Here is a 26,922-nt window from a genome sequence, read left to right as displayed (position 1 = left end):
ATCCTCCGTTAACACATTTGGTCCCTTTAGTATTTTTCATCCAAAATCTAACGGTCTGAGGGATCAAAAGTGCAATTAAGTGGACCAAATGAAAAATTGGGGGACTAAAAGTGCAGGTCACGGTGGTGAGGAAGTTGACTTAATTGCACTTTTGGTCACTCAAACCGTTAGATTTTGGATGTAAAATACTAAAGGGACCAAGTGTGTTAACGGAGGATAACTTCGAGGATGCATTTTGCCAATTTCTTAGTTGGGGGACAGTTTTCACAGAAAGGGAAAAGTTGGGGGACCAAAAATGCAATTAAGCCATCAAAGAATATTTAACAACACGATAATATCACATGAGTCCCTACATTTCATAATTAAAAGACTTTTAATTTTCATGCCAAGATATAAATTGGAGAGTATGATGAGTGATAATGTTATAGACTAAAAAATGCATGATAAAATAAAATTAAAATTAAAAAGTTAAAAATATGAATGAATATGTGTTTGACTACATGACTAAAGATGCATCTATATACAAACTCCCTCCCACACCTAAATTTTACATTGTCCCCGATGTAAGAACTAAACATGACAGATAGAAAAACTAAAATGCAAAAATGAATTTTTGTTTTTGATGGAAACTTCAGTAGAAGGTGAAGAAATTAAAGGATATGGAGAAGAGTTGAACTAATTTGAAGTGGAGGGGAGACAGGAAATATAATTTATGCTTTAAAAGGAAAGGGAAAGAAATGGAAGTGATGTGTGGCGCAGGATGCTCGTGGTTCGCTGCTTCTCTTTAACATTCTTTCTCCCTCGAACTATGGTTGCGGTGTACACTGCAGGGTGTTGCGGTCCGCGTCGAGCTCTCGTTTCCCATTTTCCTTCTTTTTCTTCTGAACATCATCTTCTCTTTTGAGTTTTCGCATCTTGCTATTGTAAAAAACAATTTGAAGCGCACATAAAGCTCATTAAATCCTAAGTAAACTAAAAACAAAAATTAAAAATACTGAAAAAACAAAAAAATAAACATGAGTTGCCTCCCACGAAACGCTCGTCTTAAGTCAATGAGCTCGACTAATTTAATCTATCAAGAAGGGTCAGATTTTTCCTCTAATAACAACAATGTGGAGGGATATAAGGGTTCATAATTTCCCTTTTATTATGATCATCGGCCTTGTCCTTCTCCATAACTTAGAAGGGAGTAAAAGTGTCTCTATCTTCTTCTCCACGCTTTCAGTCCTTAGGTGTATGTGCCTTAGAGTACCTGAGTTTTCTAATGTCCCTCATGCTAAACAAATAAAACAATTTTTGCTTACAATAAAAACATTTTTCCTTCTTTTTGAACAATAATTAATTCTTCATTGAAAACTTTTATTGCTTTTCTTTTGTTAAAAAAAAAATTAGCAAAACATTTTTGCTTAAAATTTGCTTTATTATTTTTTTTGCTTTTTTTTGGTCAATTACTTTTTTTGCTTAAAAAATAGCACTTTCCAATTTGTGATGGGCCCAAAACCCACAGCCCAGTCATCTACACTTGTTTGGTGCCCTACGCCTTCTTTCTTCTTTCTTCTCGGTACACTGCTTCCCTGATTTTCTCTCCACTGCGAGCAACATAGTTAAAGATCCAAGCAGGTACCTTTTCAAAAACATCATCTTTTTTATCTTTTCATTTTACTCTCAGTATCTGCAAACTGCATTTTCCTCCTATAAAATGTGTATTTTGATTCATGGGGTTAGCTGAATATGTGAAAAAAATGCTAAAACTTTGTTGTGGTTTTCTTGGGTTTTTGGAAGTAACAGGTCCCTCGTGAAAGTGAAAATGATGGGCAGTGTTTTCAGAGCCACGATCCAGAGAACAAAATGTAGTGTTTCTGCACTCCAGAGAACTCATGGCCTCCAAGCTTTTGGGCCTAGGTGCTTCTCCACTGAAGCAGAACAGCCACCTCAGCCTCAGGATTCAACAACCCCTACCCCTCCATTCTTTGAAACTGATAATTCAGGTACCCTGCCATTTTACGCATTTGTTTTGTTTGTACCATTTCTGTTATGCGTGGTTTGGTCTTCGATTTTGCTACTTTGCTTTTATGAAATGTTATTTCTCATCATTATTGGTTTATGAAACCGGGTCCATTATGAGGGAAAAAAGTTTGGTTGTTGTTTTTGTTGTGTTATTAGCAGTGTTATCAAATATTCCATCATGGTGGAATCTCATTGCGGCATGGCCGATATCCCGCCATAATTCATCATAATCCTGCATCTGCCATCATTGTTTGTCAAATATGACAGCGTTTACTTTTGGCTCTCCGCCATAGTGCGCCATCCGCCATTAATAAAACTGGTTATTAGAAAATTCCTCATTTTTCAGAGGGTTATGATAAATTTTGACAATTATATAAATTAGTTGTATTTTTCATTTGTGCAAATGACAGAACATATATACCTGTGCTTGGTACTTATGTTTAGCCTACTAAAGTAGATATGTATTTTTAAATTAAGGTGTTAATCGACATGTTTAACCCTTTCACTGCTATCAATGAGCCTTAATAGCACACTTAAACACTTGTTTATGAGATTGAGTAATTTCCAGGCAAGGTGATGAATGTGCTTCTTTCTCATTCTCTCATTAGGTTTGACATATGCTAGACTGCATGGCATTCATAGAAATATGCTCAAAACAGATGTCATCAGCTTCCTCGAAGGTTGCAATTTGACTCTGGAGGATGTTAAAGTCGAGTACAACCGTAACTTTTTTCCATTGGCAATGTAATGTACTCTATCTTTTGTCTTTCTTTGAGAGGATTGGAAAGTTTTAGCTCATTCAGTTGCATTTATTTCCTTTCAAGATGAATGGCATATTTTTTGCTTTAGTTGATGCTTAGAGCAATAGGGAAAGGTCAATTCCACTGTTTGCTTTTTCTATACATATTATGAAATGTATTGCTTTATTGTACTTATCCTGTGGTAGGAACCCAGGTTTCTAGTGGAAATTATCCGAGTCAGAGGCAGAATCATAAAACAGAAAAACGAAAAGTAAAAAGATATACAGCAGTGTTTCAAGGGCCTACTAGCCTTCCTTCTTTCCCTTCTTATTCTTACTAACTGCTCTCTTTTTCTTTCTCAACTGCCACATAACATTCTGTTATGTCCCCAGTCCCATCAAGGTGACTCTTCTACTGTATGATCTAGCATAGGGAGTATATAAGTCTAGCATCCTGTTACTGCAAGAGAGTTATTATTTGTATTTAACTAAAATGTTCCCCGTCTTAGATTTTACACATGAAGAGTATCATTTAAAATTGAAGTTTTCACTATTACCAGGCTTCTGCAATTCCCTACTAGAAGTGACTATAGTAATGCTATAAAGGTGAATCTGAAGAATGGTCGGTTTTACAAATTTGAAATGGTATGCTTCTCCACATATATCTGTTGAAATAAAAATAGTTATTAATCAGTTTTGTACATGGTGAATGTTTGATTTGCTGTTTCTTGTCACTGGCATCAGGTTGATCGTGGCCATTGGGATATTGTAACTCCATATGATGGCAAAGCTGTAAGTATAAACTCTCACCTATTTTTGTTTTTCTTCTATTTGATGGATTGCCAAAAGGTGACTATTGAAAGAGGCCTATTCATCGATGCCTGAGTACAAACAATTTTTTTTGCAATTTGATGACGACATATATTTAATTTGAGTTATTGACATGGATCTATGTTTTTTTTTGCACTCTTTACAGAATGTTTATATAAAAAAAGATGTATGTGGTCAATTTAGAATGAGTAAAATAGTATGATGTAAAACAGTTTTTTCCTCAGAAGTTAGCACTATAAATAGCTTGCTTTATATTAATTTATTTCTCATATTGATTTGGAAGTCAATCTTAAACAATTTTAAATCTGTTACATAAGACCTTCATGTATTATTTAATTCTTAATTAGTTGATAATTTGATATAGAGTTCTTTTTGTTACTATTCCCTGGCTGAATAGAAATTGCAGATCCTTGTTTGATCTTTGTTGACTTAGATAATTAAGGAATGTTTATTATGTATGTGTGACAACAATTATTTGAATTAGATTGCTAAGGAAAATGCTAGAGTAAAAGTAATTCTTTTGAATTAGGAGCGGGAGGAATAACAAAGTTTTTCATGTCTAAAAATCTGTATTAATGACTTACGAACAAATAATTAAGAGTATAACATTCTGACACATGAGCCTTCCTATAACCCAACAATATCAGGAGTAAGGTTCAAACTGTTTGACGGATTGCATTGTTATGCATGCTCATGTCATGGGTAATGGTAGATGGAGACATGACTCAAATATGAGCTAAAATGGAATGTAGATTCAATTGTAAAGGGAATTGCACTGGAACAATAGAGTTCTCATAGTACATAAATGGAAAACAGTGAAACAGTGAAAGAGACTCTCAACTCATGAATTCCACCTGACCTCACCCTCCTTCCCATGATTCCCTATAACTGACTCTTCCACTCCCATTTTTTCTCTCTCGGCTAACGGTTCCACATCAGCCCCCCTCTGGATTTTCCTTAATTGTCCTTTTTAGTCCTAGTACAAACCTTTCAAGTCCTTGGCCTATCTTGCATGGTTAGGTCTATAAAACAGGCCCAGAATATTACGGTTTCTATCATTGCCTCCCCCTTCACTTACAATTTTGTCCTCAAGAGTAAAGTGATGAAACTCACTCCGAGTTGTGGATTCATCCTCCCAAGTGGCTTCTTTGGTTGACTTGTCCTTTCAATGAGTTAGGATCTGAGAACTATCTTCTCCCTGTTTAGTCTCCTTTCTCCTTGCTAACACTGTCTCAAGAACTTCTTGGTCATCTATGGCCATGCTTGCGGGCAAAGTAGGTTCGACCACCTTATCCCCAATTGACTTCTTGAGCTGTGAAACATGGAAAGTTGGATGCCTAGATTCTGCAGGAAGTTGTACCTGATAAGCCACCTTTTCTATTTTGTGAGTAATAGGGAAAGGTCCATAGTATCTAGAAGACAATATCTGATACACCCTTCTAGTTACAGATTTCTGTCCACAGGGTCTCAATTTCACAAAAACCAGCTCACCAACTTCAAATTCTACCTCTCCGCATGTTTGTTAGCATACCTTTTCATCTGTTCTTGGGACTTGGTTAGTCTTAGAGCCTCGTCCCTATCCATTAGCTTACGAGCTACCGCCTCAACTTGGACTGCAGAAGGAACAAATCACATCACAGTAGGAGGCTTGTGGCCATACACCACCTCAAAAGGAGTGGTACCAATAGAAACATGATAAGTGGTGTCATACTACATTTCAGCCCAATGCACCCAATCTGCCTAAAGCTTTGTTTGTTCCAGTACAAAACATTGTAAATAGGTTTCTAAACACGTATTGAAGTGCTCATCAGTATTGAACAGCCCATGCCCTCTTGTCCAAACTGAAGAAGAAATGAATCTGCCCATCAGTTTCCGCGTTGTCTTCAGAGTTCAGAACTCATTCTCAGCTTGGTAGCTTGGAGTTTAAAGAGCTCTTGCCTGACTCATAAAACCAAGGTCTTTGTCACTAACAATAGACTTGGGTTAGTTGGGTACCCCATGCAACTTGACCATCTCTTCAGAGAACAACTCTGTTACTGTTTTAGCTGTATGAGGGTGCTTTAATAGTATAAAATTACTATACTTCGATAATCGATCCACCACCACCATAATTGCTTCAAAACTTCACGATTTGGGCAGTCTCGTGTTGAAGTCCATTGAAAAGTCGTCCCAAATAATTTCAGGAATTTCCAACGGTGGTAGTAAACCTCCCGGGGTTAAAGTAGAATACTTCTGCTTTTGCGAACTGTCATAGTCTTGGGGAAAACTCTTGGATTCTCTTCATTGCGAACCCACATAAATTTGAAGCAATTTGTCTCTAAGTTCAATGCCCTTGAGGAGAGTTAATTCGTTGCTGAAACAAGAAATTCAAACTCTTCTGGTCAGTAAATACCTTGAATAATCTTCCCAGTAGGTAATTTCTCCAATTCTGAATGGATAGAGCTAATGCCATGATTTCTTTCTCATAAGTAGATTTAGGCCCTGTTTGGGAAAACGGCTTAATTAAGCGCTAATGGTCATAAGCGACCAGTCATAAGAGCTTATTCATAAGCTATTTTAAAAAATTTATTGAAATAAATTGAAAATAACTATATATAAACATAAGCTCTTTTTCATAAGCTATCCTGAGTAGCTTATGAAAATAAGCTCAAAACAGTTTATGGTAGGCCATAAGCTGTTTGCATAAGCTCTCCCAAACACTTGCACAAGCGCTTATGCTATCAAATAAGCTCAAATAAGCTCTCGCAAACAGGGCCTTAGAAAGATTCTGTTTAGACAAAGCCTTGCTGAAGTAGGCAATAAGTCATTTTTTCTTGCATTATGACAGCCCTCACGCTCCTTAGTCCTTTGTGATGCATCACATTCAATCTCGAAGACTTTGGAAAAGTCAGGTAATGCAAGAACAGGAGCAGAAGTGACACTCCTCTTTAACTTTATGAACGCTTGGTCGGCCTCCTCTACCCATTGGAACGTATCCTTCTTGGTACAATAAGTGGTCTAGCAATTCTCCTATATCCCGCAATGAACTTGCGGTGATATCTTATCAGGCCCAAGAATCCCTTTACTCCTGACATTGTGGGGAACTGCCCAAGCAAGAACTGCTTATACATTACCCCTTCTCCTGATATTATAAGACCCAAGTAAGTCTACAGTCCTTCCAATTTGACACTTGTTCAAATTAGTGAAAAACCACTGCTGCAGTAAAGTAGACAGTACAAATTCTAAATGCCCCACTATACACAAATATTTCATTAAAGAATAACAATGCCATCTTCCTTATGTATGGTCAAATTAGCTCATTCATTGCTGCTTGGAATGTTAAAGGGGCATTGGTTAGCCCAAATGGCACCACCAAGTACTCATATTGGCCATCACGAGTTCTAAATGCGGTTTTCTGTACATCCTCATCTCTCATTCTAATTTGGTGTTACCCCAACCTGATATCCAGCTTTGAAATATAACAAGAACCATGGCCAATATTTTTCTTACCTTCAGATTCTGAAAATTAGGAATGAACTAAGAACGTTAAAGAATATAACATTTTGGCACATGGGCCTTCTTATAATTCGACCATATCAAGAGTCTGGTTCAAACTGTTTAGGGCATTGCATTCTTATGCATGCTTATGTCATGGGTTACGTGACTCAAATATGAGCGAAATGGAAATGTATATTCAATTGCAAAGGGAATTCCAATGGAACAATAGAGTTCTTAGTACATAAATGGAAAAAATGAAACAGTGTAATACTCTCAACTCCTGGAATTGAGAGCCTGAGCCAAATTGGCTGCACAATTAGAAAATAACTTCGGCCTGATCGCACCCAGCTTACCATGGTTCTCTACTAGTAGCTCTCTCCCACCCCCCACTCTTTCTCTCTCCGCTAACCGTTCCACATTAGGGCCCTCTCTGGATTTTCCTTAGATGAAACCCTCCAACTCCCTGTCTCGTGTGTATGGTTGAGTCTATTAACAGCAGAGCATCACAGTTTCTATCAGGTAATATGCCTAACTGTATCATAGGTGAAAATGTCATTTAAAATTCAACTTTTTCACATTATTTTATTTATTATGCTTGCAAAGGGTCAGAAAAAATAGAAGTCTGAGATTTCAGTTTACGCATAACTTACTGAGCTCCGTGTATATAATCAGCAGATTACATAGGTTTCTTTGTATAAATTTTGGTGTTGGTGCGGATGCTTTATGCTTCTATTTATCATTCATTGATGCAATTATAAGTGGACTCAAAACACCACCCTCATCTAACTGCCTGATTTTGCTAGATTGTAATTCAAGGAATTCCGATGAATGCAGCATTTGAAGACATAGAACGCACCCTGTCTGGTTGTGACTATGATGCATCCTCGGTTTCCATAAGGTTAATGTGTAGTATATGTTATTTTAAATTTGTTTCTGATAGTTAGAAAGTGAGTCTTGGTGCAACAGCAAAAAAGTTGTTCCTAATTCCTATGTGACTGAGGTTACGGGTTCAAGTCCTGGAAACAACCTTTCATGTAAAAAACAGGGTAAGGCTGCGTACAATAGACCAAGTGGTTGGACCATTCTCCGGACCCGTCCATAGTGGTAGCTTTGATGCACCGGGCTGTCTTTTTTTTTGTTTCTGATAGTTGTTGATACTATGATCCTTACAATATTGTGGCTTTTGCTTGTTCCAGGCCTAGAGATGTTTTATCTAAATTGGCCACTGTACGTTTTCCATCAAGGACTAAAGCAATGAGTGCATTCATCACAAAGAATAGGACCTTTTGCCTCAACAATCGCGTTTCGGTAGAAGTTCTCCAGTAATACTGATTCACTTAGCTTGTAAGGGAGCATTGCTTTCAAAGAGAGCTTAAAGTAGTAAAATTCATACTCTTTTTTGTGATGTTGGATTTCATAACATCTTTGGTTCAGAGTGTGATGCATGAAAATGTTGAAATTATTGCTGACTGGCAACCATTTCTCGAATAAACACTCGACCCATTATTGATCAAGGATTTAGTTGTTTGTTTACATGTGCTACCTTTGGTTAAAGAATTCAGGATTTAAAAAAAAGGGGGGACATGTATAAAACCACCTTGAACTCTAACCCATTTGCAAAGAGATCCTTTAACTTTAATTTCATCTTAATTAATCCCTGAACTTTAAACATTGTTCTAATAAATCTTTTTTTGTTTACCGGAGTTAATTTGTTGATAAGCCAACCCTTAATCCTTCTTATATTTTAGCCATTTAATAAAAATATGTCTTTACTCTCTTCAACTATTGCACTTTTTCAGTGAGATTTGATGCTTGGATGTTTTCGGGTGAGATTTGATGTCGCAATTTCTTCCTCAATCTTAAATTCAAGTCAATTTTATTCATGTTCTCTGGATGGATTTGATAGTTGAGACTTTGATAGGATAGGAAGCTTCTGTTGCTCGCTTGATGTAATGATATATTATTGTGACTCCTTTTAGGAAACCAAAACTTTTCTTAATGGCTCTTTTTTTACGTGTATTAAATTGATCTCACAATTTTGATCGGAATGTGGTTTATCAAATGTATTATTAAAATGTAATTCTTTAGTATCAAACTTTCGACCTAAAGTTCAAAAATACATTTTTAACCACTACAACTATGATACATTGAGTTTCTAATGACATGTATGAAGTATGAACAACAATTATTTGACAATTTCATTTTTAAGTTATTTAAATTCCATGCCTTGTTTGAGTCAACATACTAGATCTTTCCTAACACTTTCCTATGATAAATAATGTGTATATAGTCAAGCAGGTTTCATATTCAAATTTGTCATGTCTCAATACTTTTTTACATGTTGCCTGAAAAGTTAAACCAAAATAGTAGTAGTATTATTAACAAAGAACACACATGAATGTTAATCAGCACAAAATCAAATTGAGTCTTATGGGATTGAAGGGGAATTTTAGCATTGGCATTAATTTGGAGTTAATATGATATATAGCAACTGATTTGGCATGCAAAGATTGTAAGGTCAAATTAATTATGGTGTTAATTATTGAGGTTGGACCAGGGAGATTGAAATTTAGCGTTTCTATAGGCAATTGCCAATTATCAGTCAAAAGCAGACTGGAGAAGATATCCCATTGCTTTTACTATGACAAAATAATATTGGAAAAGATTCTAAAAAACGTGATAAGTGATATTAGAGTTTTTCAACAGACATTTATGATTATATCCATTATTCTCACCACTTGTTACTTCAGCCAGTTTTTAACTGATATTCTTAAATGAAATTTTGTTCATTTATTTTTCAAATTTAATCCATTACATCACTAAATACATTAACCCCGGACCAATTATAAACTTTTTTATAAACTTGGTCAGAGATAAGTTATAGTTTTCACATGAATGATTAGATATTATCTTCCTACAAATTTGAGCTAAAAGTGTGAATGTGAGTATAAAGAGGGAGAATTATATGAAATATAAGGATGTAATTAAAGAAACAAATGACCCAAATGTCATAGATTAGAAAAGAAAAAATAAAGGAGATAAGAACGTGTAGTTTCGGTTGCATCTGTTCAGCCTTCTCAATTTGATTTGGACTTAATTATTCATCAAATTAGGGTTTGTGTTCCCATGTCCTTGGTTCATGTTATTAACAAAAAAAAAAGTGTAGATAAGTGTAATGATTATGATGAGAGTGAAGAACAGAAAATTCAATTGAAAAGAAACAGTTGTATTGGATAAGTAGCTCTTAATTTCCAGTGAATAATCAGAGCTCAAGTACAAGAATGCAGAGAAGAAGATTCAGAAACAGAGAAGAAGATTCAGAAACAGAAGGAGAAATCAGAGAGAAAAGAAGAAGCATACATCATAACATTCATGCCTAATACACTGCACTATTTCCCTATTTATTCCCCTCTTTCAATTAGCTTCCAGCTGGGCCTTTTCTCTCTCTTCCCGCGGCCCCTTTCCCCTTTTTCAGCAAGTTTGTTATTGATACCCTCCACTATGCGTGACTCATCATTCTTGGCCTCACTTCCATCACGTGACTTACTTTTCATTACATTACCTTCCCCTTTGAAATCAACCTTGTCCTCAAGGTTGAAAGTAGGGTAGCTTGCCATAATATCACCAATGTCCTCCCAGGTGGCTTCTTCTTGTAAACCATTCTCCCATTGAACCAAAATCTGTCCAATCTGACTTGTACCTCTTATGATCTTTCGTGTTGCAAGCAGTGTTGTCAATAGCGGGCTATAGCGCCGCTATCGCGGCGGTACGTGGCGGAGCGGCGGATGGGCGCGACGCCGGAGGCTGTAGCGGCGCGGATTTCGCGTCGCGGTGGTAGCGTCCTTGATCGCGGCGAAAATCGCGCTTGGTGCAGTGCAATAGCGGCGCGATGGAGGAAAGGGAAAGTGATGATGGGCGAAATCTCGTTTTTACCCCGACTTAGGTTTAAAAATTGAGGGTAGAATGGTCTTTCTCATTTGGTTAATGAAGCTTTTTAAAAAACTGAGGGCAGAATGGTCATTTCCCATCGGTTAATGAAGCTTACACATTGTTTCTTCTTCCTCTTCTGTTTCTTCACCGTACAGAGTTCTCGACATTCACTTCCTACCTCTGTTTCTTCTTCCTCTTCACGTTGCTTCTTCTCCTTCACACCCACACCACCTCCGGCGAATTTTCCGGCGACTTCAGGTTTGTGATATTCCTAAGCTCCTTCTTCCCCACACCTGCGAGAAAGTGCTGTTGTTTGAGGTTATTTCATCCTATGTTTCTTCTTCCTCCTTTTTCTCTGTTATTCTTTCATTTTTCTGATTTTCTATATTCTCAATCTCATATTTCATTGTTCTCCATCTTATTTTTCTCTATTATCCATCCCTATTCTCATTTTTCTTTGATCTTTTGCTCTCCATCTCTATTCTACTTCTTCCACGCTCTGTTCATGCTCTGTTTTCCATACTATATTTTCTGTTCTTCTCTGTTAATGTTTTGTTCTCCTTCTCCATCTCATTTCAGTGCTATTTATCAATTATGTGTGAGTGAGATATAATTTCAGTTCTATCATTTTTGAGCAACCATATATATATTATACAGTATAATTAGATGGAATGTATGTAAAAAAAAAAATCAGCGTAGCCCCCGTAGCGCTACACGCTATAGCGCTATAGCCTTTTTTGGCCTTGCCGCTACGCTACGCTATCCGCCATTAACACTGGTTGCAAGTACTTTTACTGGTGTCATAACTGGTCCCAATTCAGTAATTGTTAATGGTAATGGCATGTAAGGTTCAGAAGCAGTCCCCTTAAACAATTTCAGCTGAGATACATGGAAAACTGGGTGAATCCTTGCACTGGGAGGAAGCTCCAGCTTATAGGCTATTGTCCCTATTTTCTCTTTAATAGTGAAGGGACCAAAATACTTCATTGACAGCTTGTAATTTCTTCTTAACACTGCAGAATGTTGTCTGTATGGTTGCAGTTTAACCAGAACTTGGTCACCCACCTCCAAAGTTAATTGTTGTCTCTACCTATCAGCCTGAACCTTCATCACTTGTTGCGCCCTTGTTAGATTGACTTTTAGCTTGGCTATCAAGTTATCTCTGTCTGTCAATTGTTCCTTCAGTTCTATAGGATCTGAAGTAGTATATGGTTGTCTAGTCAGAGTTGGAGGCTCCCTTCCATATAATGCTCTGAATGGAGTCATGCCCAAACTAGTGTGAAAGGATGTGTTATACCAGAATTCAAACCATGGCAGAGCTTTCAGCCAACCTTTTGGATTCTCATAAGTGAAGCATCTAAGATACATTTCCAAGCATTTGTTTAATATTTCCGACTGGCCATCTGTTTGTGGATGGTATGCCGAGGACATAGCTAGCGTAGTGCCATGTAATTTGAATAAGTGTTGCCAAAAAGAACTAGTGAAAACCTTATCCCTGTCTGACACAATGGATTTTGGAATCCCATGCAGTTTCACTATATTATTCATGAAAGCTTCAGCCACTGATTTGCTACTGTAGTCAGCTTTCAATAGTAGGAAATGAGCATATTTAGTCAGTCGATCTATCACTACCATGATAACAGAAAACCCATTCACAGTAGGCAAACCTGTTATAAAATCCATGGCAATGTCTTCCTAGACTTGATTAGGAATAGGTAAAGGTTGCAGTAATCCTGAGGGCAATGTATTACTGACTTTTGCTTGCTGACATATTATACAATGTTGAATAAATTCCTTAACACTTTCTTGCATCTTTGGCCAATAAAACTGAGCCTTCAGCCTTGCCAGGGTTCTAGTGATCCCAGCATGACCACCAATAGGGGAACTATGATATTCTTGCAAAATTTTCTGTATTATGTCCTCCTCCACTGGAATTACCAATCTATCTTTCCAAAACAAGAGACCTTTTTTGACTGTATACTGATAAGAGTCCTCTGAACTCTTGTAATATATCATCAGTTGCTTTAGATGGGGATTGAAAATTAACTTTCTTCTCAGTTCTTCTAAAAACAATGAGTGAGGCTCAGACCAAGATAGCATGAACATTCTGGATAAGGCATCTGCTGCTTGGATGTCTTTCCCTGGTTTGTATTCAATCTTGAAGTCATAACCCAAGAATTTATGTAACCATGCTTGCTGTTCAGGGGTCTGTAGTGATTGCTCCATCAAGCTCTTCAAACTCCTCTGATCAGTTCTAATAATAAATTTGTTCCCTAACAAATAGTGCCTGAACTTAGCCAAAGCCTCTGTGATAGCTAATAACTCTCTGATGTAAGCAGATTGTTTCTGCATTCGAGGTGCTAATTTTTTTGAAAAGTATGCTATGGGATGTCCCCCCTGCCCCAACACTGCTCCTATCCCAATTCCAGATGCATCAGTCTCTAGAATGAATGGTTGTGTAAAATTGGGTAATGCCAATACCGGTGCCATTGTCATTGTTGTTTTGAGTTGATTAAATGCAGTTTCTGCTTCTGCCTTCCAAGCAAAATTGTCTTTTTTTAACAGATCAGTTAAGGGTACAACAAGGTGTGCATATCCCTTGATGAATCTTCTATAGTATCCCGTTAAACCCAGGAATCCCCTCAACTGTTTAATGTTTGTTGGAGTAGGCCAATCCAGCACTGCTTGGACCTTAGTTGCCTCCATGGAAACCCCTTTCCCAGATACCTTGTGTCCTAAATAATCCACTTCTGTGGTTCCAAAAGAACATTTTGAAAACTTTGCATATAACTCCTGTTGCTGCAGAATAAGTAATACTGCCTCTAAATGCCTGAGATGCTCACTCCAAGAAGGACTATAAATGAGTATGTCATCAAAGAAAACTAGAACAAATTTCCTTAAGGCAAATTGGAAAATCTTGTTCATCAAGGATTGGAATGTTGCTGGAGCGTTAGTAAGGCCGAATGGCATGACCAACCATTCATAATGGCCATGGTGTGTTCTGAATGCAGTTTTGGCTCTGTCTTCATACTTAAGCATAATTTGATGGTATCCAGACCTCAAATCAAGCTTAGAAAAATATTGTGCTCTATATAGCTCATCCAACAATTCATCCACAATTGGCATCGAGAAGCTGTCCTTAATGGTAATGGTATTGAGAGCCCGATAGTCAGTACAAAATCTCCACCTGCCATCCTTCTTCTTAACCAACAGAATTGGTGAGGAAAATGGACTGTTACTTGGTTGAATTATCCCCTGATCCAACATTTCTTGAACCATCTTTTCTATCTGCTCTTTCTGTGCGTGAGGATATCGATATGGTTTCACTTTGACTGGTCCTGCACCCGGTTGTAATGGAATAGCATGATCCTGATCTCGCTGTGGTGGTAATGCTGATGGAACTTTGAAAACCTGGGCATAATTGTGCAATAACAAAGCTATTTCAGGGTCCACATCTGTTGGCAATTCCTTGAATATATCCTCAGGTACCTCTTTCTGCAGCAATTGAATTGTAAAACCTTCTGCAATTGCATCAGTGTTATGCAACCGTCTGAGATGGTGAAATTGAGCCAAGCTAGGCTCCTGAACTTTTCCTCCTCGTAGTGTGATGAACTGGTCATTTTGGAAAAATTTCAAAGTCAATGCTGCATGATCAGCCACATGTGGTCCAAGTGTAGCTAGACAGATGGTGATTTTCAGATTCAATTTCCTCTTATTCCACCACATCCACTGACTGATCTGACTGTATTTCCTCCTCATCCTCCAATTGCAGCAGAATGACTTGTCTATTAGGACATCTGTGGGATGGTGAAAATTTCTCATCACAAAAGTAACATAAATTTTTCTCTCTTCTGAGTTGTATTTCAGCTGGTGAATTTTTTTTGATGTTTTGAGGTCTTTGGTTAAATGGTTTGGTTGTAGGTGTTGGTAGCAAGGGTGGGAGGTTGGTTTTGGTCATTGTTTCTGGTTTTTGGGTTGAATGAGAGTTTCTAGAGGTGAATGAAGTGTTTTGGCTGAAATTTCTGGGGGTGTTCAGGAACTGTTTGGGTTTAGTGTTGGGAACATATTTTTCTTCAAATAATTTGGCTAAAGCTACTGCTCTACTCAGAGTTCTTGGTTCCAATGCCTTCACATCCCTTTTAATTTCCTCTTGTAATCCACTAATGAAACAATCAAGAATAGCTTCAGGGCTTAATCCATCCACACGATTCACTAAGGCAGTAAATTCCATATAAAACTCATTTACAGAAGCAGATTGAGCTAATATAAACAGTGTAGCTCTAGGACAGTCATAAGCTGATGGTCCAAAATCAAGTTTCATAGCTCTAATAAGAGCTGGCCAAGATAACAATGGATTCGTTTTTTGCATCATTTGAAACCAAGGCACAACATCAAGATCTAAATGCACAGAAGCTATGATCAACCTATCAGCATCAGATGTACCATAATAATCAAAAAATTGTTCTGCCTTAAAGATCCAGTCCATTACATTTTTTCTGTCAAAGCGAGGAAAATCCAGTTTGACCGATCTCACCTGAAATGAAGATTTCGTTTGCTCCTTGTGTGAGTTCACTGCACCATGGGTAGACACCGACATGGCTTGCAATCGCTGCAGGATCTGAGCTATCCCTGAATTGAGCTGGGAGATTTGTGAGTGATTTGACATCTGTATCGCTTCCATGCGTTCCGTATGAGCGTTGTTCGCACTCTCCAACCGCTCAATCTTCCCCTGGAATTCGTCACTGACCTGTATGATAGCCTCGGCATTTTTTTTCAATTCTGCAAAAATCTCCCTCATTCTAGTATTGTCTGCCATGATGAGATGAAAGCACCAATGTAATGATTATGATGAGAGTGAAGAACAGAAAATTCAATTGAAAAGAAACAGTTGTATTGGATAAGTAGCTCTTGATTTCCAGTTAATAATCAGAGCTCAAGTACAAGAATGCAGAGAAGAAGATTCAAAAACATACATCATAACATTCATGCCTAATACACTGCACTATTTCCCTATTTATTCCCCTCTTTCAATTAGCTTCCAGCTGGGCCTTTTCTCTCTCTTCCCGCGGCCCCTTTCCCCTTTTTCAGCAAGTTTGTTATTGATACCCTCCACTATGCGTGACTCATCATTCTTGGCCTCACTTCCATCACGTGACTTACTTTTCATTACAATAAGCTATAGTGTTTGTATCAGGTCATAATTCAAATTTTATGCCTTACATCATTGTACACTAATAATAATCACAATAATAATATACATGTCGATCCCAGATTCGTTGGGATCATGCATTCTAAATTCATTACATTTAGGGATTAAAAAATGTTAAATCAAGATTGGATGAATTTGGATTTTAGATGTGGAAAGCAGTTGATGACAAAACATAATTGAATCTTTGCTCCTTAATTTGGCTACTTAACTGTCGATTGAAGATTATGCTTTAGAAATCATTCATCGGGTTGCTATTGAGTTAATTTGGTTCTTGAGATACATTACTTTTTAATGGAACTAAACCATTAGTCAAAACAGAGTTTTCATTTCTTACCAAAATATCCATCAAGTGTAGATAGACATGTTAGTTACTCAATCATACTGATAATGAAATGATGTTATCATGTTAAGGTACAAAGAGATACGCAATAGTTGAAAGGATGGGAGATTCTGACTTTAGAGGGACCAGATTGACTAAATTACAGCAACCAAAAGTGTCTGAAGATGCCAACAAAATCTGCAAGATAATGAGAGAGGGTAAGAATATATTGCTGAAATATAGAAGCCAAAGAATGACATGTCACAACCAGTCTTCATTGTTGAGGACAAAACATAGGCTGGTGACGTGGCAATGTGGTTTCAGAAGGCATAAGACATGCATGTGAGCTAAATTTTGAAGGAACAGTGAAAAAGATAGAGTATGAGGCTAGTCCAACATAAGCACTAGAACCGTGGGTACGTAGGTTAAAACATGTTTCCCCAGCTCCTTAATCAATAATTGCACACACTTTTCTCTTTCTCTCTCCCCCCATCACTTCCTTCTGATTCTGAAATGCACCTCCATGTTCTTCTATATAATGTTTCAAGAAGTTAACAACTTTTCCTATGGGTAGTAGTAAACCTTATATTCTTTTTTCATATTGATCTTCACATGATGGGTTCTTCAACCTTCCTTCTATGCTGCCTTCTTATACTCTCTTTATATTCTCTCTCCCAACACACAAGTTATTCTCTAGATTTTAAGCCAACAAGGAAGTTGAGCATGTCTGCCTCTACCTACCACGAATCCAAGGTATGTTTATACCCAGTCAATTATGTAAATGTATGTTTGGATACATTATGAAAAACCAAGTTGAAACTAAAATCACGGTGGAGAGCAACAAAAGCTAAGGGAAGTTGCTTCTGTCCACCGTAGTTTTGACTCACCGTGATTTTCCACCATATATCTAAACTGAGACAAGAAATAGCAGAAATAGGATGTAACAAGTTCATAGAAGGCATAAACCAAAATTTCCTCTATTATTAGCCTTTCCCCTCTCCCTGTGCATTCTCATAAATCAGCACTTTTTGCTTACTATTTCCATTTATTACTGGAATATGGCAGTATAAAATGCAGGTAGCAGATGAGACAATGGAAAGTACCCCTGCCAAGGAAGATTTCATGACACTAGAATTTACCAGCAACAGTTACAGTACTCCTGATCTTGTCTATCATACAGATTACCATGGCATAACAACTCATCCAACTCCTAAACATCCATAACCTTAGGCTGCAGCTTTAATTTTGCTTTTGTGAGATATGGCCTGTTTGATTTCTGTTTTTAAAAACAGTTTTCTGTTTTATAAAATTAAAAAACAAAAAAACCTGTTTGATAAAGTTGTTTTCTTAAAATTGATTTTAAAACTGTTCCCTATTTTTTTGTTTTTAAAACAGAAAAATCAGAACAAGAAAAAGTAGTTTTTGTTTTCTATTTTCAATTTTTTTTTTCGAAAATGTAAAAACACGGAGAACATGTTGTTTTATGTTTTCTCATTAATGGCATAGATGTAATTAATCGAAATTAGAAAAACAGGGTTTCGTTCTCTCATTCTCAGTACGCACACGCTCTTCTCTCTCATGGCCGCGTTTTCGCTCTCTCGTTCTCAGTATTTGCTCTACTTCTTCTGTTATTTGATGTGATCGGCTCAATGATTCAGTAAAATAAGTTGTGTTTTTATACTGGGTTCCGCTTAACGGGTTCAATTCCACTTTTCTATCACCTTCAATTTTGGGTATTTTGTAATCGGTGTTTATGCTGCTCCTTGCGGGTGTTTTTCTTTTTTCTGGGATGAAAAGATGGTGTTTATGCTCCTCTTCTTGTATTTTAATCAAAGCTTTTTAATCAATTTGGTCCACAATTTATTCATGCTGATTGCAATCTCTGGAGTTGGTTTTGACCTCATAATTTATTGATTTCATTACTTCCACCTCCTCAATTGTTGATAATGTGATGAAGGCAAGGGTGCTGCTAACCTGCTATCAATTTAGTTCCTGGCCACTTAGTTGGTTGGGTCTAGTTGGTTTCATTGTGATGAAGGCAAGGGTGCTGCTATCATATAATGTAGCCTGATTTGATTGAATTAGCTAGTGTCCTTAATCAATTCTAATTCTAATTCATGTTAGTTGATTCTGGACCATATATGTGTAATATTATACCCCAATTCAACACTCTACACAGAGATTGTGTTTTATAATCAAAACACTAGTTATGAGCACTAACTAAATATAGCCACATATAGCCACGAACTTAAAAAAACATATGCATGATTTTCAGTCATTCCCCAAGTATGTTTTAGAACAAAAGTTTACGAAGAAAATTATCAAAATCTTATGATAAAAATTAATGTTTCAAATCTTCTTTAAAAAATTGATTCATATCAATAATTTAATTTGCAACCAAACGAATTTTCTACTTTTTTTCTTTCTAAAACATGTTTTCGGAATAAATTTATCAAATAAGTTTTATTGTTTTTTATTTTCAAAACTGTTTTTAAAATCATGTTAACAAACACGTTTTTTTCTTCTATTGTTCTTGAAAGTAGTTCTAAAAAATTATTTTGAAAAACTGTTTTGAAAACAAAAAAATTGAGAACACAATCAAACACATATGCAGCCATGTATTCTAGTTCTTACCAATATATAAATGTAATACATTGTGTGGGAATTTTTCTTAAATATACTAGAGCAGATTGCATACTTCATTTTCATTGCTTATGTAGTTTGCTACATCCATGTAAGCAGTAGCTTGCAGAAGCGTACTAACCTGATGAGTTGGCGGCTAAGACGCTGCTGATGTCAGGCATTCCACTAGGAGAATATAATTCATCTCATCCAAGCAATGAAATTTAAAGCAAAACAAAATAGTAGTATTACAATTTATCATGAAGTGAAACCATTCCATTTATATATTGCCTTCTAGTTTTTCTATACTTCTGAAGCAGCATCCTGTGACTAGTTACAACATCCTCAAATACCACCTCACTACAAAACCTGGACTTCACATTCAAAAATGCAGCTTCCAATCTGTCCTTGTGTCGAGCACACAAAGAGAACACATCTTCAAACATGAAAGATTCATTTGTGTTGTATCCACTGCTGGTCTCTTTTTCCAAAACCCAAAGCCATCGGATTTGCTGAAATGGATCTTCATTTTTCTGAATTGCAACCTCTATGTTACTCAGCACTTCCAAGAAACTAGATTCAGTATGAATTTTATCAATTAAGTAGAAGAAAGTGTTTCTCTGAGTCTGAACAAGCCTATCATAAACACCTGGTGGCAAGGAAACGGCAGCAGTCAAGCATGCTTTTCAAAAGCTAGGATCAGAATTACTAATGATCCCAATGGCAAGATGTAACAGATTCACAGACACAAGATCAAGTTTTTGAGACAAAGAGTTCACGTCATCATAACATGGCCTTTTCTGGTTTTCATTCCAGCAGTGAAGTGCAAAATGAGCTACTCTTTCCCACCTGTGCTTAATGATATATACACATAATAAGTGAAACCCAGTCATTTAAATCAACAAAGATAACAAGTTATTTAAACATGGCTACAATATCATAAACTCTAAGCAGCAAGTACAATCTTTCATTTGCAGACACGGTCCATTAACTGAAGTGTTGTATACGCTTTAGTTAACTCACTCATTTGCAGGTAGAATTATCTATATGAGGTCAAATACAACTTACAATCTGGACCCAGAAAAAAGTAATTTACAATCTACCAATCACATTGTTGAGATATGTAGATAAAATAAATAGGGAATAAATATATTTAGTATATTTTATCTTTTATTAGGATAGATCTTTTCCTTATTTAGCTATCCATAAACTCTTGTATATATATATGTACTCAGCTTCATGGAATAATCAATCAGAATATTTCATTCAAGTTGGTACCAGAGCTTTCTGATTCAAGTCTCCCTCTGGTTTACTAGTTTAGTTTAGGGTTTCAGCCATCGTAGGCTAACCCTTATTTTTACCAGTTAGAATTCCGGAAGCAACCACCGGCCGCCACCACTGCTGTTGGCTGCTGCTACCATAGTCCGCTGCTGCCACCACTGTGTCGTGATCAGCCGCCACCGCCAGCCGCTGCCGTCGCCGCCGGTCGCCGCTGACAATTTTTCTGGGTTTGCTTGTTTTTATTCCAAGATTCCTCTTCTGTGGTTCGTTTCTGTGTTTGAGGTCTCTTGTTTCTGTTTTTTGGCCTGTTCCAGTCAGTGAGCCTTTCGTTTGAAGTGTGTTTGGATTTGTTTGGTTGCGGTTGTTTTCCCTGTCTCTGTTTGTTCTTTTTCTTCATGGAGGATTTGCTGAAGGATAAGTCTCCCAAGGGTGAGAAGAAGAGTCTCATCTCATTTGCTTTTTCTGGGACTCCTGTTATCACTTCTGAGAAGTTGAATGAGGCAAATTATCTAGATTGGTCCAATGCTGTTGAGATCTGGTTTTTGGGTCAAGGTTTGTCCGAGCACCTTACTAAAAAGTGTGCTGATATTGATGCTTCTGAGAAGAAGGAATGGGAGAAGGCTGATTATCAACTTGTTTCTTTATTATACCAGGCAATTGAACCTAGACTGATTGTTCACTTTCGTCCCTACAAAACATGTTATGATGTGTGGAAAAAGGCACAGGACATCTATGCTAATGATATTCAGCGGTTGTATGATTCAGTACGTAATTTGGCAAATCTCCAGATGACTGATCTTAATTTGCCGTCTTACCTGAATAAGGCACAATCTACCATTGTGGAGCTGAAGTCAATGCTGGTTAATGACGATTTGAAGAAGGTGCTGGAGAAACTTGACAATATGTTCATGGTGTTTGTTTTGCATGGTCTCCATAAGGATCTGGAATCTGTTCGAAACCAGACCCTTACTAATCCCAATATTCCTACAGCGGAGGAGCTTATTAATCGTTTACTTCGTGTTCCTTCATCTGCCACTTCAGCTAGACTTGAATCTCATACAGCCTCTGATTCCTCTGCTCTCATATCAAATTCTTTTGAGTCAGGGGGTCGAGGTCGTGGTCGTAAAGGTGGTGGACGTGGAAGAGGAGGTAGAGGAAATCTCCATTGTTCTTACTGTAAGAGGGATGGACACACACAGGATCGTTGTTACTCTCTAGTTGGGTTTCCAGACAAAACTGCTAATGTCGCACAGTCTATGGAGTCCAAGGTTGAATCTGATGGTGCAAAGAACCACTCATTCTCAGCTGATGAGTACAAGGAATATCTCCAGCTGAAGGGCGCTCAACGATCATCTTCGTCAGCAACTGTTGCTCAAACCGGTAATTCTACAGTTTGTTACTCTCATTCTACACCTGTTGGATCCTGGGTTTTGGATTCCGGTGCCTCAGATCATCTCACTGGTAATCCTTCCTTTTTCTCTAACTTATCTTCACCCAAAACTACACACCATGTTACCCTTGCAAATGGCTCGAAAGTACAAGCCACCGGTGTTGGGCAGACATCTCCTCTTCCTACACTACCTTTGAGTTCTGTTCTATTAGTTCCGGGATGTGCTTTTAATCTTATTTCTATCAGTAAATTAACCAAATCATTAGGTTGTGCCATAACTTTTACCTCTGATTCCTTCTTTATACAGGACCGGAGTACGGGACGGATGATTGGAGCAGGATCTGAATCACATGGTCTCTATTATCTACAACAACCATCTTCTGCAATTTGTGCGGCTGCTGCTGAGTCTCCGAGTTTACTTCATCGTCGTCTGGGACATCCGAGTTTGGACAAATTAAAGAAGATGGTGCCTTACTTGTCGCAGTTAGAGTCTTTGGAATGCGAGTCATGTCAGCTTGGGAAGCATGTTAGGTCGTCTTTTCCTAGTAGTGTCAATAAAAGGGCCCTACATCCATTTGATGTCATTCATTCTGATGTTTGGGGTCCAAGTCGTGTTTCTTCTATCTTAGGATATAGGTATTATGTCAGTTTTATTGATGATTTCTCCAGGTGTACTTGGATATTTTTAATGAAAGATAGATCTGAGTTGTTTAGTATCTTTCAAAATTTTTGTCATGAAATTGAAACTCAATTTGATAAGAAAATTCGTGTTCTGCGAAGTGATAATGCTAAAGAGTATTTTTCTGATTCCTTTAACTCTTTTATGAAGTCTCATGGCATTATACATCAGTCTAGTTGTCCACATACACCCCAACAAAATGGGGTAGCTGAGAGAAAACATAGACATATTGTGGATACGGCTCGTACTTTATTGATCAATGCTAATGCACCTTTAAAGTTTTGGGGTGAAGCTGTTTTGACTGCAGGATATTTGATAAATCGGATGCCATCATCTGTTTTGGGTAATCAGATTCCTCATTCCATGTTGTATCCTAGGGAATCTTCATTTTGTGTTCTGCCTCGTGTCTTTGGTTGTACTTGCTTTGTTCATGATCTTTCACCAGGTCGTGATAAGATGTCTGCTCGGGCTGTCAAATGTGTCTTTTTAGGTTACTCTCGTGTTCAAAAAGGGTATAAGTGTTACTCTCCATCCACACATAAGTTCTACACTTCTGCAGATGTCACGTTCTTTGAAGATACACCTTACTTTGTTACAACTGGTCAACAATCTGATCTAGATATCTTTCCTGTGGTTTTACCTGTTCCTCAAGTGTCTATGTCACCATCTTCGGTCGTTACTCCTCAAGCAGACACTTCCACTCCATCAGCGCCAGCTCCTGATATGTCTCGTTATCGCATTACTTATGAGCGTCGCCCACGACGTACTGTAACGGATGAGCCCCACGACTCAGTTTCTGCAGGAAATGAGACATGTGATTTGGTTCCTCATCCAGCCTCCTCTCCTGCTTCGGATCCTGTTGACTTGCCCATTGCCCTTCGGAAAGGTAGTCGTTCTACTCGTAATCCCCATCCTATTTATAATTTTCTCTCATATCATCGCTTGTCCCCTGCATACTACGCTTTTGTTTCTACCATATCTTCCATTATTGTACCTAAGACTATACAGGAGGCCCTATCTCACAAAGGTTGGCGTCAAGCGATGATTGACGAGATGACAGCTTTAGAGTCTAATAATACATGGGAGCTTGTTCCTCTTCCTGCAGGGAAATCTATTGTTGGGTGTCGTTGGGTCTTTAATGTTAAAGTAGGCCCTGATGGACATATTGATCGATTGAAGGCTCGTCTTGTTGTCAAAGGGTACACTCAGGTTTATGGCTTGGATTATAGTGATACTTTTTCACCAGTTGCAAAGATGGCATCTGTCCGTTTATTTTTGGCCATGGCTGCTATGCGACATTGGCCCTTGTTTCAGCTGGATATTAAAAATGCTTTCTTACATGGTGATTTGGAAGAAGAGATCTATATGGAGCAACCACCGGGGTTTATTGCTCAGGGGGAGTCAGGACTAGTTTGTAAATTGCAAAAGTCTCTGTATGGTCTGAAACAATCACCCCGAGCTTGGTTTGGCCGTTTCAGCAATGTTATTCAGCAGTTTGGGTTAGTTCGTTGTGAAGCGGATCACTCAGTCTTCTTTAGGTGTTCATCCTCAAAGACGTTCATTTATCTTGTTGTCTATGTGGATGATATTGTAATCACCGGTGATGACCAAGAGGGCATACAAGCTCTTAAGCAGCACCTGTTTCAGCATTTTCAGACTAAGGATCTTGGATCTTTGCATTACTTTCTTGGGATTGAGGTAGCTCAGTCAAAGTCTGGCATTGCTATTTGTCAAAGAAAGTATGCGCTTGATATTTTGGAAGAAACAGGCCTTCTTAACTGCAAGCCTGCGGATACTCCTATGGACCCTAATGTGAAGCTTCTGCCTAACCAGGGGGAGCCTTATTCTGATCCAGGAAGATATAGGAGGTTAGTAGGAAAGTTGAATTATCTCACAATGACCAGGCCTGATATATCATTCTCTGTTAGTGTTGTCAGTCAGTTTTTAAACTCTCCTTGTAAGAGTCATTGGCAGGCTGTTATTCGGATACTTCAATACATAAAAGGGTCGCCTGGAAAAGGTCTTGTTTATACTGATAGAGGTCATACTAGTATTACTGGATATTCAGATGCGGATTGGGCAGGTGATGCAGGTGATAGGAGATCCACCTCTGGTTATTGTGTTTTTATTGGTGGAAATCTCATCTCTTGGAAGAGTAAGAAACAAAGTGTTGTTGCTAGATCAAGCACCGAAGCTGAGTATCGTGCTATGGCTCATACTACGTGTGAGCTCTTGTGGTTGAAGCACTTACTTCAGGAGTTGAAGTTTTGTGCGATTACTCCTATGAACTTAGTATGTGACAATCAGTCAGCTTTACATCTTTCTTCTAATCCGGTTTTTCATGAACGAACAAAACATATAGAAGTTGATTGTCATTTTATTAGGGAGAAGATTCTTTGTGGTACTATCAAGACTTCTTCTGTTTGCTCTCAAGATCAGCTGGCTGATATTTTTACCAAGTCTTTACGAGGTCCCCGGATAAAATATATATGTGACAAACTGGATGCATACGATTTATATGCTCCAACTTGAGGGGGAGTGTTGAGATATGTAGATAAAATAAATAGGGAATAAATATATTTAGTATATTTTATCTTTTATTAGGATAGATCTTTTCCTTATTTAGCTATCCATAAACTCTTGTATATATATATGTACTCAGCTTCATGGAATAATCAATCAGAATATTTCATTCAAGTCACATAAAATCAACAGAAAAAGGAAATTCAAAATGAAAAAAAAAATCATAGATTAACAAGGAGACCTAATGAGTATATAATCTACCCAAATAGAAAAACCTAGTTATGACTTAGGGCATCTCCCATGAACCAAACAGCAAATTCAAGCTTCACTTTCTCTTCATGTAGGCATGAGAACAAACAGATGAAAGGGTAAATTTTTTACACTCATCCTAATCAATCAGGTAATAATTGACGTAGGCATCATCATTATTACACTGAATCCTATAAAAACTGGTCCATGAATCAGCTTTCCAAAGACATGGGTCTAAAAGCTTGCCCTTTTGTCCTGTAGACACACTTGTCTAATATCAATAATTGATTTTAGTGTGGGTCATTCCACATGCATTGTTTCAGTTTTCTGCTCCGAAAACAACATTTATCAAATAACTTTTTTATCAATATAATAGACTATGCTCAACTTGAAGGAAATATAACTCAGAAAAACAAATGTATTCATAATTCTTATAAAAATGAAAAACCTGAGAAATAATTGCAAAGGAACACGAGATGTTACATGATGTTGCTGCAAGCACTATTTTAAGATGTTACAACAAACCAAACTCTGGAGGCATTACTGGTTCAATCAATGGTGGTCCCATAATCCCATGGTTATTTGATAACCAACTAATAAAACTTATGGTCAGCGGCGAACCACAATGCTTATTTGGGAGTATAAACAGTATGGATATTTAATATTTATAATCATGTTATTGTGGATTTGATTAGAGCTTGGGAAATCTCATTATTTGGGTGCAACTGTCCCCTCCCTTTAACATGGGCCCACCCGTGCTTATGGTCATTGTTCATAGACTGAAGGACTTATACCTACTAGTGCCACTAGTCAAAGGTAGACCAGGTTTGACTGGACTGGAATGAGAACATCAAAACATAATCATTAGAATTGCAGTTTATTGATTCAGAATTTTAAAAATAGTTATGTTTACCAATGACAGTAGACTGTAGGATTGTAAAAGGCGTAATGTAGACAATATGCCATTCTCGGTCAATGGATGATCAAGACACGCATTAGTGATTGGCCACAAGCCACTTAATAAAACTACTAATTGCTGGCATCAGCCTCCTTCCTCTGGTGGATCTATACATAATTGTTTGATGAACTAAGCGTATACCATCTAATTATTATATGCAATACCAGTAGCCTGTTCACACGCCAAACAGTAAACAATTTACGCACAAAACAGAATTTACACTTTTGCAAATAAAAGCATTTTGCTCTAACATAAAACAAAAGGACCCAGAAATATCTTCAGTATAAGCTTTGAACTAAGATTTTGCTAATTTATTCTCTTGCCTTTGATGTAACACCCCGATTTCGGTGGCGTCACTTTAGTAACCAAAAGAAACTTAAAGCGGAAAAACATGGATTATTTTTTTTTTCGTCGATAGTACCATCGAAGACTGGAAGAAAATAAAACTCTACAACAAAAGCTAACAGAACTAATGTACATAATATAAACACAGCCCCCGCTGTAAGTAGTAAACCACGTCACGAGTAAACCTCCAGTGACGGGAAGTAAGAAAAGGTAACGCCCGTAGGCAAAAGTACAAACCAAAAGAAAGGTCAAGTGTCCGCAACACTATCCCTCAAAAATGAGAATAAGGCAGCCCAGATGGCCTAAAACAAGACCTCCTAGCCCAACCGACTCTCTGTAATTCTAGTAGAGGAACCACACAAA

The 26,922-nt window shown here is 37.6% G+C and overlaps 1 protein-coding gene and 1 long non-coding RNA gene across 3 annotated transcripts; one reads left to right on the top strand and one right to left on the bottom strand.

Moving 5' to 3' along the window:
- The first annotated feature begins 1,507 nt into the window (after positions 1-1,507).
- Positions 1,508-8,587, top strand: LOC130737846 (uncharacterized). 2 transcript variants are annotated; one of them, XM_057589701.1, is made up of 7 exons: positions 1,508-1,620; positions 1,789-1,988; positions 2,616-2,751; positions 3,307-3,391; positions 3,491-3,538; positions 7,858-7,952; positions 8,251-8,587. In XM_057589701.1, the coding sequence occupies exons 2-7, from the start codon at positions 1,808-1,810 to the stop codon at positions 8,378-8,380; spliced, it is 675 nt and encodes a 224-aa protein (XP_057445684.1). In that variant the 5' UTR covers positions 1,508-1,620; positions 1,789-1,807; the 3' UTR covers positions 8,381-8,587. The 2 variants fall into 2 exon arrangements, with proteins under 2 accessions (XP_057445684.1, XP_057445685.1); XM_057589702.1 differs by having other exon boundaries at positions 1,783-1,988.
- Positions 8,588-19,388: 10,801 nt separating this feature from the next.
- LOC130737845 (uncharacterized) lies at positions 19,389-26,525 on the bottom strand. The gene is made up of 2 exons (XR_009018976.1): positions 25,705-26,525; positions 19,389-19,983 (listed from the first exon to the last, which is right to left on the bottom strand). It is a non-coding gene; the product is annotated as an uncharacterized LOC130737845 (long non-coding RNA).
- Positions 26,526-26,922: the final 397 nt, after the last annotated feature.

Source organism: Lotus japonicus, chromosome 2 (genome assembly GCF_012489685.1).
Source record: "Lotus japonicus ecotype B-129 chromosome 2, LjGifu_v1.2".
NCBI lineage: Eukaryota > Viridiplantae > Streptophyta > Magnoliopsida > Fabales > Fabaceae > Lotus > Lotus japonicus.
The sequence above is the reverse complement of the archived record's forward strand: the minus strand, read 5'-3'. Positions and strand labels throughout refer to the sequence as shown.